This window comes from Protobothrops mucrosquamatus, unplaced genomic scaffold, assembly GCF_001527695.2.
Source record: "Protobothrops mucrosquamatus isolate PMUCROS unplaced genomic scaffold, P.Mucros_1.0 scaffold231, whole genome shotgun sequence".
Lineage (NCBI taxonomy): Eukaryota > Metazoa > Chordata > Lepidosauria > Squamata > Viperidae > Protobothrops > Protobothrops mucrosquamatus.
This window is the reverse complement of record NW_015386582.1, coordinates 126,805-141,717: the sequence shown is the minus strand read 5'-3', so window position 1 is coordinate 141,717 and position 14,913 is coordinate 126,805. Positions and strand designations below refer to the sequence as shown.

The 14,913-nt window shown below is 38.9% G+C and overlaps 1 protein-coding gene across 1 annotated transcript; it reads right to left on the bottom strand.

The window, feature by feature from the left end:
- Positions 1-3,596: 3,596 nt before the first annotated feature.
- On the bottom strand, positions 3,597-13,805 carry BATF (basic leucine zipper ATF-like transcription factor). Its single transcript, XM_015814243.1, has 3 exons — positions 13,714-13,805; positions 11,822-11,926; positions 3,597-4,098 (listed from the first exon to the last, which is right to left on the bottom strand). The coding sequence occupies exons 1-3, from the start codon at positions 13,777-13,779 to the stop codon at positions 3,895-3,897; spliced, it is 375 nt and encodes a 124-aa protein (XP_015669729.1). The 5' UTR covers positions 13,780-13,805; the 3' UTR covers positions 3,597-3,894.
- Between the last annotated feature and the right edge of the window lie 1,108 nt (positions 13,806-14,913).

Sequence of the window (14,913 nt, the reverse complement as noted above, 5' to 3'; positions counted from 1 at the left end):
TCATGCATACTATACAATGTTACTATTGTGGCTCTTAGTGTAGCCAACAGGTGTCAGTATGGATCACAAAACCAATAGATCTCCTGAGAAGGTAGTGGGTCTAGGAACTATAGTTTGTTTCAGAGTTTAACTTTGAAAATGTTTGTTAATTTTTAAAAATCCTGTTAAAGCCTCTATAATTGGAAAAAACTGTGTCTCTTTGGTGGAAAAAAATGACGTTGATGCAAACATTTCTGAAATATTCTTCAAAAGAGAGTATCTGGATATTGCCTTCTGATAAATGGGTGCGCTATGAACAGATAGAGGGCCACATGGACATCATTGTGTGCATAGTTATATCCAAAGGCAGCAATTATGTAAACAGAATGACCATAAGTGTTCAATGCTCTTCTAAATCTCTTTGTGTCTAAAAAAAGCTGTTTCCCTCAGCTTAAGAATTGTGCAAGCTCAGTCTAGTCAGTTTACTGTGTAAGCCTCATAGGAGTAGAATCTGATTGACTACCTTCTTAGCTCAAAACCAAAGTAAGGCCAAGCCTGGTTAGTACTTGGACAAGAGGAAATTGAAAAATTCCCATGAGAATGTAAGTTTTGTGTTTTGCCAAGAAAACTGCAAGAATATGTTAATGAAGTCACTAGGAGTTGGGCTTCATTGAAAGAGAAGTTACCTTATTTCATCAAATGGATGGTCTTGAATTATGGGCTTCTCTTTGGACTTCAAATGCTCCTGCTGCCCTGTATGCAGTGGTGGGATTCAAATATTTCAACAACCGGTTCTCTGTGTGGATGCCGCTTCTGGAAGTCCATTCTGGGCCTGGGCAACAAAAAATTAGATACCAGTTCTGCCAAACTGGTGCGAACTGGCTGAATCCCACCACTGCCTGTATGTGATTTTGGCTTGGAATGACACTATTCAGGATTCTGGCTATGCAATTTCATATCTGAGTAAATTGCTTTTTCAGCAGGCCAGATGAAAATAAGAAGCAGAGAAGCTTTTAGTAGCATAGTATAAATATTAAAACTAGCATTTCTCCTTTTCTCCTGCTATCTTATTTATCCTGGTGTTGATCCTTATTCTTTCAGAAAGATAGGGTACATGACAATTCTATTGTTTTTTAAAATCATAGCTTGTAGGGGGCACCTCCTTGTGTATGATGAATGTAAAATAAATTAGGAGACTGTGTCTTCTTAAATATGTCTGTTATTCAAGTTTTTCCACTAATACTCTGTGTTGAAATAATTAACCCAAACAAATTCCATAGTTCAGATATCCAATGCCATCAGGTAAAATAACTGCCATCACTATGTGTTACTGTCTGATATTGTAAAGGAATTTAGGGGAAATAATGGCTGTCTCTCAAGGGGGAAAGGAGCAAACTGTTAAGAAATAATTTTAAGAAGTGATTATGCAGACCAGAAGTAGAACTATAAGAAAGGAATTCAAAATAACTAGCCAGCCGGCAAGCTATCTATCTGGACTTTTACTAGGCATCGTTTTGTATAATTCCCCAGCTATTAAAATAAGCCAAAAAAAAAACCCAACTAGAGGGTATTTCATGGGGTTTTCTATTAGCATTTTTCCCTACGTTTTTGGACAAATTATTTTCATATCACTAGAAATAAACCCCTGGTGCTAACAGATATTTGTATAACAGTGGAATATGTTCTCCAAAACAAGGACAATATGTTCCCTTGTTTATCAAAGCTTTTGAAAGAAAAATGTGTTTGTTATTATGTATAGCAATTCGGAATCACCAGAGCCTCTAGCTTTCCTGAGAACGGCAAGATTAGCTTTTTGATCAGCTAACTACAATGGAAACAAAACTATTCATCCAGAATTTAACTTTTAACTGTAATAGAGACCTTATAACATAGTGTTGATTATTCATGCTACCACTGAATACAAGAACCTGTCAAATCTGATAATTCAGGTAGTCCTCAACTTACGACCACAATTGAGACCAAAATTTCTGTTGCTATTTAAAATATTTGTTAAATGAGTTTTCCCCATTTTACGATCTTTCTTGCTGCAGTTGTTAAGTGAATCATTGCAGTTGTAAAGTTAGTAACATGGTTGTTAAGTGAATCTGGTTTTCCCATTGACTTTGCTTGTCAGAAGGTTGCAGAAGATGATCACATGACCCTGGGATATTGCAAGGATCATGAATATGAGTCAGTTGTCAAGCATCTGAATTTTGATCATGTGACCAAGGGGAGGCTGCAACGATCATGTGAAAAATGGTCATAAGTCACGTTTTTCAGTGCTGTTGTAACTTAGAATGGTCACTAAATGAACTGTTGTAAGTCAAAGACTACCTGTATATTGAAGGGTCTAAAAGTCAGTTGGGGAAAACATAATTCTGGTGATTTTATGTAACAACAGCATAAATTGGATGTTACTTCTAACTTCTGTATCAGAGTATTACCATATGTAGATGTTAAACTCACTTTCCAAATCAATTAATGGACCAATTTGCATCTTTTATGTATTATATGATTAGTAGCTTTTATGACCCTATACTTTCTATTGGGCAGCATCATTTTCTTTCAGAACAAATAATGGGATATGTCAGGGACTTGCAGCAGCCGGTGTCCAAATGGAGTCAGAGACGCTGACACGAACTTGTACTTTTATGTAAATAAATATATTTTACATTTTTTATGTACAGCAGACAAGACAGTCAGGCACATCACTACATCATGAGGTAAATCATCAGGTAGAAATTGTCAGATAGATCACAGAACAGCATACAGCGCACACAGAAGAAAAAGGCAGGAAAAAAGGGAAACTCCCCTTTACACCCAGCAACCAATCATAATGTAGATTGCCTCATGCAGGAGCCTGCACTCTCCAACCAATCAACTCCAACCGTCCTGGCCCATTATATGCTTTACTGTTCCACCTATTAAATTAAATATCTAATAGGATAGCTGTGGAGTTCTAAATTCAGACTAGGAAAAGTTCTGTCTCAGTTCTTGCAGTGTTGCTTGCCTCCCATCCCCACCTTACATTCATAACTAACATTGAGTAAAGAAACCAACAGGCACCTGCTAATTATGAGAGCCAGTTAGGTCTAGTAATTAACGCATCAGGCTAGAAACTGGGAAAATGAATTCTAGTCCCACCTTAGCCATGAAAACCAGCTGGGTGACCTTGGGCCAGTCATAATGTCTCAGCTGAACTTAGGTTGTTGTTATTGTGGGGAAAATAGGAGAAAGGAGGAATTTTAGATATGTTGAATTGTTTATAAAAATATAATAAAGGCAGGATATAAATAAAAATAAAATATGATCAGCTTAACCTTGTGGCTGCATCCATACAACACATCATCCATGGTGGATCAGTTTTAGAATTAATTCAATAACTGCAAAGGCTGTGAACACACTAAGCTAAAATGTGGCTATGTGATTTGTTCTGCTGTGCTAATACAACTAATGTTTGGCTCACAGACTTCTACAATTCAGAATGTTTTCCTTGTCCCATTGCTTAAGGGTTTGGGATTTGGAGGGAAGGGAACTGATAGAAATGAAAGCAAATATCAAATTTTAAAATGAAATATGTATTTTTTTTTAAAAAAAGGAATTTTATTTTAGAAAATAATGAATTAAGAAGTGTTGCAAAAGAACACACTTCAATATGCAGTGCTTCAGTGCAAATAACAGAAATATGCGGTTATCTTGTTCTCTGGATCTCATTCACCGACGCAAGCCCTTTGCAGAAACACTTCTTTTGTGTCCTGATATCTGCCCACGACCAGATCCAAGACATCTTGACTCCTTATTCTGCTCAACAGAGAGAGACATGAAGATACTCTGAGTTGTCCTAGTGAGAACCTCATCTCATTGTTCTAGGCATGGAATCCAAGCATTTTTTCAATCCAAGTGTTGATATCAGTATTAGAAACAAGGGGAGCTGATATGGCTCTGAGGAAAAGCAAGAGGGGTAAAAAGCACCTCTGAAGGCACTGGGGGTTGTGTCTGGAGAATCGAGCAGTGAGTCTCATGGGAATTCAACACTGTGGAAAAGTGCTTCAGTTCTTCTGTTAGGTGCTTGATTTCTCGCCGCAAAGCAGCATTCTGTCTCTCCAAGTCTTCACTCTCCTTTAATGAAGGAAAAGAAACAGAAAATATCAAAGGCTTAGATCCCACCATAGGAAATATATGTGGGTAATCAACCCACCTGCAAAACAAAACCTAGTTCGCTCCTGGTTATAGAAATTCTAAACGTATTATATCAAAGTAGTGAAATTAACTGTGCACTTAAAGCTTTTAATAATTCTTCACAAAACCACAGAGTTAAATACAGTAAATTAAGTCACCTCTTTCCAAACTTACTAAGAGGGTCTTTATTGCAAGCCTCTTCAGTACAGCTCTTCTTAAAACATTCCATTATATGTGACTGTGACATCTAAATGATTAATCAATTCCTCATAGGAATTCTGACATAACTCTGTCATGGATGTATGCATGTACAATTTATTGACTGAATTTGTACACTATTAGCCTCCACATGCCTCTAGGGATAACTGGCCAAGGATAATGAAATTCTGTTGTGTTGCTCATTACGGTATTACCTGACTATTAAAATATGTTGTCCTTTTTGATAAGATAGGGAAAATCAGATTGGATGCTGATTGACTGATGAATTACTAAAGCTATGAATTTCCCATCACTCTTCCTAAGACAAAGGCAGCTCCCATCAGTAATCTCTTAATGAATATTGAAGGCTGATTTGGCAAATGGTAGCCATATAATTCAAATGAGTGAGTGGATAAATAAATAAACAAACAGATGCAATAAAGTTCACATTTATAAGTTTAGGACAACTTAAATAGAAAAAAGACCATAGCCAATTCTGGGGGACATGCTAAACAGAGGCGTAGCGTGGGGGGTGCAGGGGGGGGCCGGCCGCACCGGGCGCAACATCTGGGGGGGCGCGCTCGCACTCGCAGCTCTCTGCCCCTGCCTGGCTCACTCACTCTCTCTGCAGTGCTGGCTGTGCGAATCCGATCCGAGCCGCCGGGTCGCCACCCACTGTGGAGGGGGGGGCGCAAATTACTTGCCTTGCCCCAGGTGCTGACAACCCACGCTACGCCACTGATGCTAAACCAAGGGTCGGCAACCCGTGGCTCCGGAGCCACATGTGGCTCTTTCATCCCTCTGCTGTGGCTCTCTGTCGCTCAAAATATGCATCTCAACTGCCAATGTACAATACTCGCTGGCAGGAGATTTATTGTGCCTTTTGACCCCTGGTAGGCCAACCATGGATAAATCCAAGAAAATAAAAGTTTCAGAAGAAAACAGAACATTTAATGTCACGTGGGCAGATTCATTTGCTTTCACTACTAATTGAATTTAATTAAGTTCGGCTTTTTATTTCATAAATACGAGGAGGACTCAAATAGACATTGAGTATTTTATCTGAAAATAACCTTCAACCCAGCGTCTTTTTTTTCGGAGTTCAAAATGTTTTTGTTGTATGCAGAAATAAAAATGTGTTTTCTCTGTAGCAGTTCATTGATTTCATAAATGCAACACACTATAGTTTTTTTTATACATAGCATAAAGGTAAAAAAGGATATATGCAGTGTTATCTTCATTTTAGATGTCAAAAGGGGTTTTGTGGCTCCTGGTGTTTTCTTTTCTGTGGGGAACGGTTCCAAATGGCTCTTTGAGTGTTTAAGGTTGCTGACCCCTGGGCTAAACTATTATATCCTCCAAACTCTTCCTGAAGAGACAGGTTTCAAAACCTTTTAGAAGCTCAAATATTTTGGGGGAAAGGTGTAAGACAATCAGGGGTAAGCTATTCCATACAAAGGGACTCATCATCCCTGGGTTCTCTTTAGGGGTGCATTATCTCAAAGGCAAGACTCCCAGCAAGCCCTCTTTTCCTTATCTGAATGGTCTTCAAGGGCAGTCACTTAAAGAGTGAATTGAAAGAATCAAATTGAGAAGTAATAAGAACATGAGGGACTGTGCACAAAGCTCCTTCATCCAGCAATTGGCACATAAAATACAATTGTGTGAAATCTCTCTTGGCCATGATGAACAAGAGCTGTGAGTCAGAAGAACTCCTAAATTGTAAATTACTTCCCTCCCTGAGGAGCACAGCCCCATCTAGAGTTAAAAATGCAGTATTTTCAGATTCAACAGAACTTTAGATTTACTATCATTCTATCCTCCTGGGATTCTGACTAAGTCTTAACCGGTAGGCCACATGGCTGTCAATCATCTATCCTTGGGGTCAACCAAGCACTCTAATGCTTTCATTTCCGGAAACTTCCCAAGTGCCACATGGTAGCACATGCGATCCATCAGGTGCCTGGGGAACAGACTGATTGACTAGGCCCTTCTTTCCTATGAAGGGTTGTGGCATAGTAAAATTCTATAGAAATTAGAGCATGATCTGACTATGAGTATATAAAATTATAAATAAACAAAATGTTAAAGATATGTCCCCCACCATCACTTTTACTATGTAGTCTCCTGCGTGGGTTAAGTCCATGATCGCTTGTGTAAGTATTTGTTTGTCATAGTGCACAAAAATGTACAAGCTGCCTCCCATCCTGGGGAAATAAATTGAAGTCCTTCAGCTCAGTCAGGGATGCTGCTATGCAGTAGGCAGATAACCCCCAACATGTCCCTCAAGCTCAATCTCATAGCCAAGGCTCTGTACCAATTATACGTAAGAGAGAAGATTTGATTCTCTGTTTAATTTCCCAGATGATCAGAGCCACTCTTGCTCGCATGTCAAAAGTCATGCCTGCTATAACACCTGAAACCCAGATGGGCATATCCCCATGAGAATCATCCTCCATCCAGGTTTCAATGATATATCCTAGTCTTTGCTGTCATCCATAATCAAGTTGTAAATGGGGGGGGGGAACACTAGGGGAAGACCAGGCATTTAGCTAGGGCCTGAAAACCAGGGACTTTTATGTAGTACCTTGGAAGAGCTTAGGATATTAGTAGTGGGGAGCAGTTTGAGATTCCCAATTCCTCTTCCCTGAGGCCAGCCTACTCTACCTCATTTGCCTCACCACTTCAGTGACACTCCCTTCTGCCAACTTCCTTCCATACCCCCCACTAGCCTCCCAAATGATTCTTGCAAAATGGACAGCCTCAATCTCACTACATCGATTCCTCTTGCTCTCTATCAACACAGTGTTACTATTATTAGATCATTTACATTATGAAATGGGGCTGCCTGAGTGTTCTCTAATATTGAGGTTAAACTGCAAGTGAGATAAGGGCAAAAGTTCAACAGATGACACACCAGTAAATATTAGGAAACATCTAAGGGATTATTAGCTAATAGCAAAACAATGCAGATGTGTGACACGCTTATACAATAATAAATAATTTATTGCTAAATTATTTATTTAGTAATAAACACTTTAAAAAAAAAATCCTTTTTCCAGTGCCTTCTTTTTACAGACTAAAATTCACTCTGATCCAAATCCAGTCTAAAGAATGTAAAAAGGGAGAATTGGGCCCCTGAAGTTCAAATCACCCATCTATGCAAAGCATCAGAAATTAACTGAATATACAAAGCCCTGTCATTTGGTCATCATACAGGCAGTCCTAGATTTACAACCCACAATCGGGACTAGAATTTCCATTGCTAAGCAAGATGATTGTTAAGTGAGTTAGGCCCAATTTTGTGACTTTTTTTGCCACAATTGTTAAGCAAATTAGTGCAATTAAATGAATCACAATTGTTAAGTAAAATCCAATCTCTCTCCCCCCCCACCATTATTTTGCTTGTTGGAAGCTGGCTGAGAAGGTCGCAAATGGCAATCACGTGATCTCAGGAACTGCAATCATTGTAAATACATGCCTGTTGCCAAGCACTCAGATTTTGTCATGTGTCTGTGGGGATGCTGCAACAATTATCAGGGCAGGAACCTGTCTTAAATCACTTATTTCAGTGCCATTGTAACTCTGAACAGTTGCTAAAGGAATGGTTGTAAATCGAGGACTAGCTGTAGTGCTCATGAAGATGGTAAGATGTATTTCATTTCTAATGAATATACATCTATTGCATTTAGACAAGCATATGCAAAGTTTATGCAAATCTATGCCTGCTTGCCTTGCTTTTTTTGGTGATAAGTTTCCTCCTTGCCAATAACATACAAATAGCCAGCCTAGAAGTAACTTGACTCTCTTCCAGATTGACCTACATTAGTAACATTATTCATTGTCACGCTTCCTGCAAAGCAAAGTAAATCAACTAGAACAACGTGGTTGACCTCTGTTCCCTGAAGCAGCATTTAAGATGAGGAGAGGATGAGCCATATAGGAATTCTTTTCTTCTCCGAAGGTGACACACTGGTAGGTGTCAGTACTACAATCCTAAAGGCATTTATTTTTCAAGGGAATTGCTACTTAGGCCTTTAAGTGAATATCTCTTTTAGTGGGAAATGGTGGGCTATATTGCTTCACCATAAGGACATCAGGGAAAATGAAAATGAAGATAGATTGCATCTTTCATCAGCTATTGAGAATTCATTTATTTTGCTATTTCATATACTTTTAATTAATCTCCCGATAATCATGGATGAATGGAACAAGCAGGTAACCATGAAGCAGTCCAAAGCTTGTTTTCAAGAACAGAGCATATGAACATGACAAAGCCCTTGTGTTAATGGTGGACTAGGTTTTGTGGCTTGGAAGCCATACTTGCATTTTTACACGCTTATGGGATGGGTGTTTTCCTGAAGAGGGGGGTGCATGTTAATAAATGTAAGGTAAAAACAGAAAATGAATACATATGCTCAGAAACTTTTCAGTATAACAGCACTGACATAAATACTCAAAAACAAGTAATACAAATGAGCAAGAGCAAATGTGCCCAGGAGAACTGAGAAAGCAGTGAGGAGCTTTGCCCAGGGGCAATTTGGGAAGAGGGGGCAGAGGGTGGAGTGGGGGTAATAGGAAAAGGACAAGGAGAGTAGCCAAAAGCACACCAGAGAGTGTGCGGAGCAAACAGCTTGAGGTGTGACAGGCAGCAAGTGGAGAAAGCAAGAACACATCAGGCAGTTGTACGAATAGGAAGAAATGAGATTATGAAGCAGGGAGAGCAGGTGTATGAACAGGGCTAATAGATAACATGGAGAGAAAATTTTAGAGTCCCTGGAATTGTTGCAGGCTGTCCCAGACACTTTCGGCATTCCTACCTTACTTGATTTACTGACTGACGGGTGTTTCAACTGTCAATGCAAACAAAGAACTCTGAATAAGTAACTAACAGCACCATTTGTTACACTGCAAAAAGGTAATAATAAAGACTCCCTCAACACATCCTGGTGACTTCCTGGACATCCCCTTTAAGTTTCTTTAGAAATAATACAGAAGAGGCTTGCTACTACCTCTTCCATTTTTTTATTTTTATTTTTTTACTTTTTGGTCTTGATCAGTGATTCTCAACCTTGGCACCTTTAAGAACGTGGACTTTAGCTCAAGCATGTTGGCTGGGGAATTCTGGGAGTTTAAAGTCCATCCATCTTAAAATTGTTCAGGTTGAGAAATGCTGGTCTAGAGTCTAGGCCAGGGGTAGGCAACCTTGGCTCTTTTATGACTCGTGGACTGCAACTCCCAGAATTCCTGAGCCAGCCATGCTGGCTCAGGAATTCTGGGAGTTGCAGTCCACGAGTCATAAAAGAGCCAAGGTTGCCTACCCCTGGACTCTAGACTACAGCCCTGGGATCATCTGGTGCTGTCCCATTCAAGCACTAACCCGATCTGATTCTGCTTAGCTTTTTTCACAGTTATCCAGGATTGTCTGTGTATACCTCTCCTCAGGTTCAAAGAAACAAACAAATGCTATAAAGGGCAGAATTTCCCCTACCTTATACCAAATTTATGAACAAAATAATAATTTTTCCACACATTATGGTCCAAACCACAAATCTTCCCTCTTGCTACCATACAACCATTAGTCTGGTTAACCTGCCTGTATTTTTAATCCAATTTCCAACTGTAGTATATAAGAAACAGTATCAAAATCTGAGAATGGGCAAAAGGTGTTGAGTTCATGGTGTTTTTCTATAATAACATGTTTGCAGAGTTTCCAGATTGATGTTTTTCTTGTAAATTCAGTCTGGGCAAACCCAAGAAGGAAAGTAGATCTAGTTGTCAGCGGGTGACATTTCTGCGCTTGGCCGCATTCTGCCCCCAACCAGCAACTTATGAGAAATGACAGCAACATATCCTGCACCGTGCGTTCCTGCTGCCTCTCACCAAGCCCTCATCAGGCACTTGTATTTCCTCAACACTAAGCCACATACATCCTGACCCCTGAGAGCAAAAGCCTGGGGAACAGGAGGGGGTCAGTAACTGCCATCACTGCTTAGCAAAACCACCTGACACAGGAAACCTGACACTGAACAAGAAGGAAAGTCTTGCTCGCATCTTTCAGCAGCTGCAGGGAAAGAGGCAGTGCAGTGTACAAATTCATCAGTTGAAATCATGGCTGTTCTCCCCAAGGCCTCACTCAAAAGCAAGCCAGCTTTTAGAGAGTAAGATGGCTGGGACTATGACACAGGTCTGTCCCCAAATGGGCCACCTCTGAATTTGAGGCCTTTGTGTGTGAAGATGCTTCTTCATGTGCAAGAGAGATGTTTGCAGTTGTTATTCATTTAGACCAAATTTTCCAGCAAGCTCACAGCTCTCAGATAAGGGCTATATCACGTGTGGTAAACCTCAGCAATTATCCCCTGCCCCCTTTAAAGGGAAAGCACAAAAATTGAAATTATCTATAAACATGTAAAATTTTGCTGCTAGGTGAGTTTGTAAGCTGGATTCAGTCAAATGCAAGCGTATGACAGGTTAAAACCATTCTTGAGTAAATCACTTCACAGTTTTTGTGAAGAGTCGTATGAACACATTCTTTCTCAGAGCATACTCAACGGTAAGAGAGGACAAGATGGAGAACCTTCCCATGAGATCATGTCTTCTGTATGCAAGAGGAATTTTTTTTTAATACAAAGATGGTTGCACACACTCACAATGTTCGTTTAATTCTTGAAGTGGTCAGCCAAAAAATTGATAATCCAATTGCTATTTATGCAAACTAGGCAACAGAATTCAGGTTTTATGTGATCTCCAGAAACTCAGGGATGAGAGGCATGCACTACTCTATGTTACTCTGGCTTTCTGAGAGACTCAAGTAGCAAAAATGCTAAAGAAACAACTATTCTAAAGTTAAAGAATTTAGTGATTTGTCTGCTGGATTCCCCCTAAATATTACCAAGAGATAAAATCCCCTGAGAATAAATAAATATGTATTTTGAATTATAAATAAAATGTATGATTGACCATTTTTGGCATTTGGGTATTTTAAAGATGGGAATGTGAAATTCCAGGGAGGGAAATTATCATTTCCAGCCTTAAAACTATTCCTAACCCCCCAATCATGTTATCAAAATTTAGCAATTTTATCCACCACATTTTGTATATATATTTCCTTTATTGTACATTACCCATTCCCAAAGACTCTGAGCAGTTGATACAATCTCCAGGTGCTACTCAAGAGATCTTAGGATTGCCTCAATGCAGCCATGCAAAGTGTTGGAGAATCTACTGCTGTTTCACAGTTTTATAGGTCAAGCAGTTCTTTAAATTATTGCTACAGGCCTAAATCAGACTATTACATCATATCATATCATATATCATACATTACATTATATTACATTATATGTCATTATATTACATTGTGCATTGTGTGCCTTCTGGCAAAAAGGCAAGATTTAAATGGAGATACTAATATTAATAATGAGTAATATATCCCAGAAATCCAGATGAAAATGACAGAAGCATTTACCAAGTGCAGGTGATCTGCTTTCTGTGTCTGTCTCTGCCGACTCTTCTGAGCTGCGATGCGATTCTTTTCTCTTCTTTGTACTTTCCTCATTTCATCAGAAGAGTCCTGAAATGCAAATATACTTTTCCAAACTTTTGCCTTTGAAATGTATGGACCAGGAATATAGGATGGCTGTGTCTATCACTGAAAGATCTTAAAGACCAGAAAGGGGACGGGTCATTCTGGAGAAAGTCTAGCTATACGATTGCTAAGATTTCAACTGACTTGATGGCACATAATCAGTGAAAGAAAGTCTGATGATTTTTAGTGGTGTGCTAGTGGAGATGCGAATGTATTCTTTTTATGTACTTTTGTATGCAAACGGGGTTATGTTGTTGCTAGTGAACCCAAATCGTTGTAGCCAATAGACTGTAAAGTGTAATATGAGCTGAAACTGAACGGTATCAAATTAGTTGTGTTTGATAGGGAAAATAGAATAAGTATAAATTATACATAAATAGTAAAAAAAAAACTAAAGCAAGTAGATCAATTTCTATACAGTACTCTAATAGAATGTTTTTTTAAAAAATTGGGGAAATTGGAGAAATTTTAACATTTGCAAATGCATATAGAAAGGAATTAGACAGCACATGGTCTGTTGTAAATAAACATTTCGGGGGCGAGCAAAAATAGCTATAAATAAAAATGTGCTTCTGTCTTTTTGTTTATGAAAGTAAAAATTGGGTATGTTAAGAGAAACACAAAAGTAAACTGAATGCAGTAGGAAAGGGGTATATAAGAAATGTGTGCAGTAAAACAAGAACAGATAAGATGATAAATTAATGAATGGGTATTGAACAGTCCAAGAAAGTCCTGGTTGAATGGAGCTGAGATCCCTGAAGAGAGAGAAATGAATACTATAGTTTAAAGGTTAAAGAGCAAAAAGCAAGATAGAAAGCATTATATGGACCTGATGAATCAATGAAAGTTTGCAAGGATATTGAAAAGCATAGTAATGTTTGTATAAACTAGTTTTAGCTTTTCATGTTTATTATCTATCCTTATCTTTTTGCCTTTAATCTCTTTAACTTTCCATTTCTTACTTTTTTCTGCACTCTGTGTAATTTTGCTTAAGAATAGCATAATGGGTGTGTATGTATATCATCTTAGTCGACAGTAAGCTCCACTGAACTCAGTGAAACCTTTCACTACATTGCATTGGGTTTGATGTAATATAGTCATCCAAAATTTCTATTCAAACCGTTTTTTAAAAAATCCTTATGGTAATGTAACTTCATTATCTCTCATTGCCAACATCTAGCAGTGTATTCTCTAGAATTTTCCTCCTCTTTAATATATACATAAACCTAAAAGCATTTTGCACACAGCTGAAGCGTTTTTTTTTTCAAGTTTAGGGTCCCATTCCTAAAATGGCAAAAAGCTGATATTTTATTGTTGGAAAATGTATTACATCTCTCAGTAGAGAAAATGCCCAACCTTAACACCTTTTAATGTATCAGTCAGCCCCTGGCCTTTTGCAGAAAAACTGGATCGCCCAGAACTTTCCTCATTACACAGGATCATTTTGAAGAGGAGGGCGATAGAAGAAAACAATTCTAATGCAAACCACTCAGCCTTCCCCAATCACAATTCCCAGAATTGCAGCTGATAGTCTAGGTGGCTGGTAATCTGGGAACTGTAGTCCCTCTTTAATTTAATCCTGAATCAAAGGGGTCAATTTGATTAAAAGGGGGAGACACGTAGTTGGGGAATAGTTCTTCATCGCTTGATTTTTATGCCTCGGCAACTTCACCTGTTGAATTCCACTAAATTGCTTCCGCGTAATGGAGGCTTGCTGAAATAAACTGCCATTAAGCCTATCATTAAATTGTCAGAAAGCGGTCCCACAATACCTGTTTGCTGGATGAAGAGGACTGGCTGAAGCTGCTGGAGTCACTGCTGTCAGAGCTATGGGGCATGGCTCACAGCACCCCCTGCCTGTCGACTCCCTTTCCTTCTTCCTTCAGGCCTTCGCGGTCTTATGCCGCCTTTTCCTTTAAACTGGACTCTTCCTCTCCTTTTCTTTCCCTGTCCTCCGAGTCGTTCGGGCACTTTCTCCCCCTTCTCCCACCGCGCCTGTCAGCAGCTCCGTCCCTTGGCCTTAAGACCAATGCACCTCCCGCGGGTCTCCGTCTCCCTTTAGCTGATGTGGGTTCTCGGAAGCCTCAAGGGACTTAACTGAAAGTCACGTGGGCGGAAACTTTGAGACGAAATGTTACAGATTTTTTTTTAAAAAATCGACTCTGGGAAAATCAAGTGGTGTTAAAGAGAAAGAACCCGAATAACGTCGGGGGAAGGGGGGAGGGAGAGAGAGAGAGAGATTGGTTTCAGCTGCGTAACAAACATGAGAGGATCAGAGAAATAACCAGGTTGCTGTAAAGGTGGGGAATTTACGCATACTTAAGAGAGAAAAATAGTTCCGTTCATATACACTATTTTGCATAGAATTGATAGAACTGACAATAAAAACTCCAAGAGACTAAAATACAGCATTGAGTAGTGTTACAAAAAAGATCTGGTTTTTTTTTTTAATGCATATTTTCAGCTATGGAAGAACCTGCTTTGCCATTCAGTCCTGTAATTATTGGGTATCAGAAATTCAAATTTTGAATTTTTCCCTCCAAATAATTGGAACTTTAAATATCCTTCCCTTTAGGTTGGTAAGAACCTGAGAATTCCCAAATGACTACAGTAGCCTGAAATAGATCCATTGGAAAAGGAGAAACAAAATATTTAAAATGGCTTTATTATTGGAGGTTTGGAAAGCAATTAACATAACAAGATTCATATGAGCTAACTACCTTAGCTAGTTGGCCTTGTCTCTTCCAGATACATTGGTGGAAAGTTCTCCCATATTCAAGATCTCCTTGCTTCTAAACGTGTGTTTTATATAGCATACAGAATCTTAATTAAAAATTATAGATCACAATGTCTGCTTTAAAAGTAATCAGAACTGTTGGTCAACTAAAGCTCAAGTTTGAGATTATTACCATATATGCCAGTTCAGCAAATTGCACAAAAAACATTATTCAAATTTACTTGGGCAGTCTTCT

What these genes read in the sequence shown, in the direction of transcription:
- BATF (XM_015814243.1), bottom strand. Translation starts at nt 13,779, where the DNA reads ATGCCCCATAGCTCTGACAGCAGTGACTCCAGCAGCTTCAGCCAGTCC. An exon ending in CCTCTTCATCCAGCAAACAG is followed by an intron (nt 11,927 to 13,713) that starts GTATTGTGGGAC and finishes TTTGCATTTCAG; the next exon opens with GACTCTTCTGATGAAATGAG. An exon ending in AAGCAGATCACCTGCACTTG is followed by an intron (nt 4,099 to 11,821) that starts GTAAATGCTTCT and finishes CCTTCATTAAAG; the next exon opens with GAGAGTGAAGACTTGGAGAG.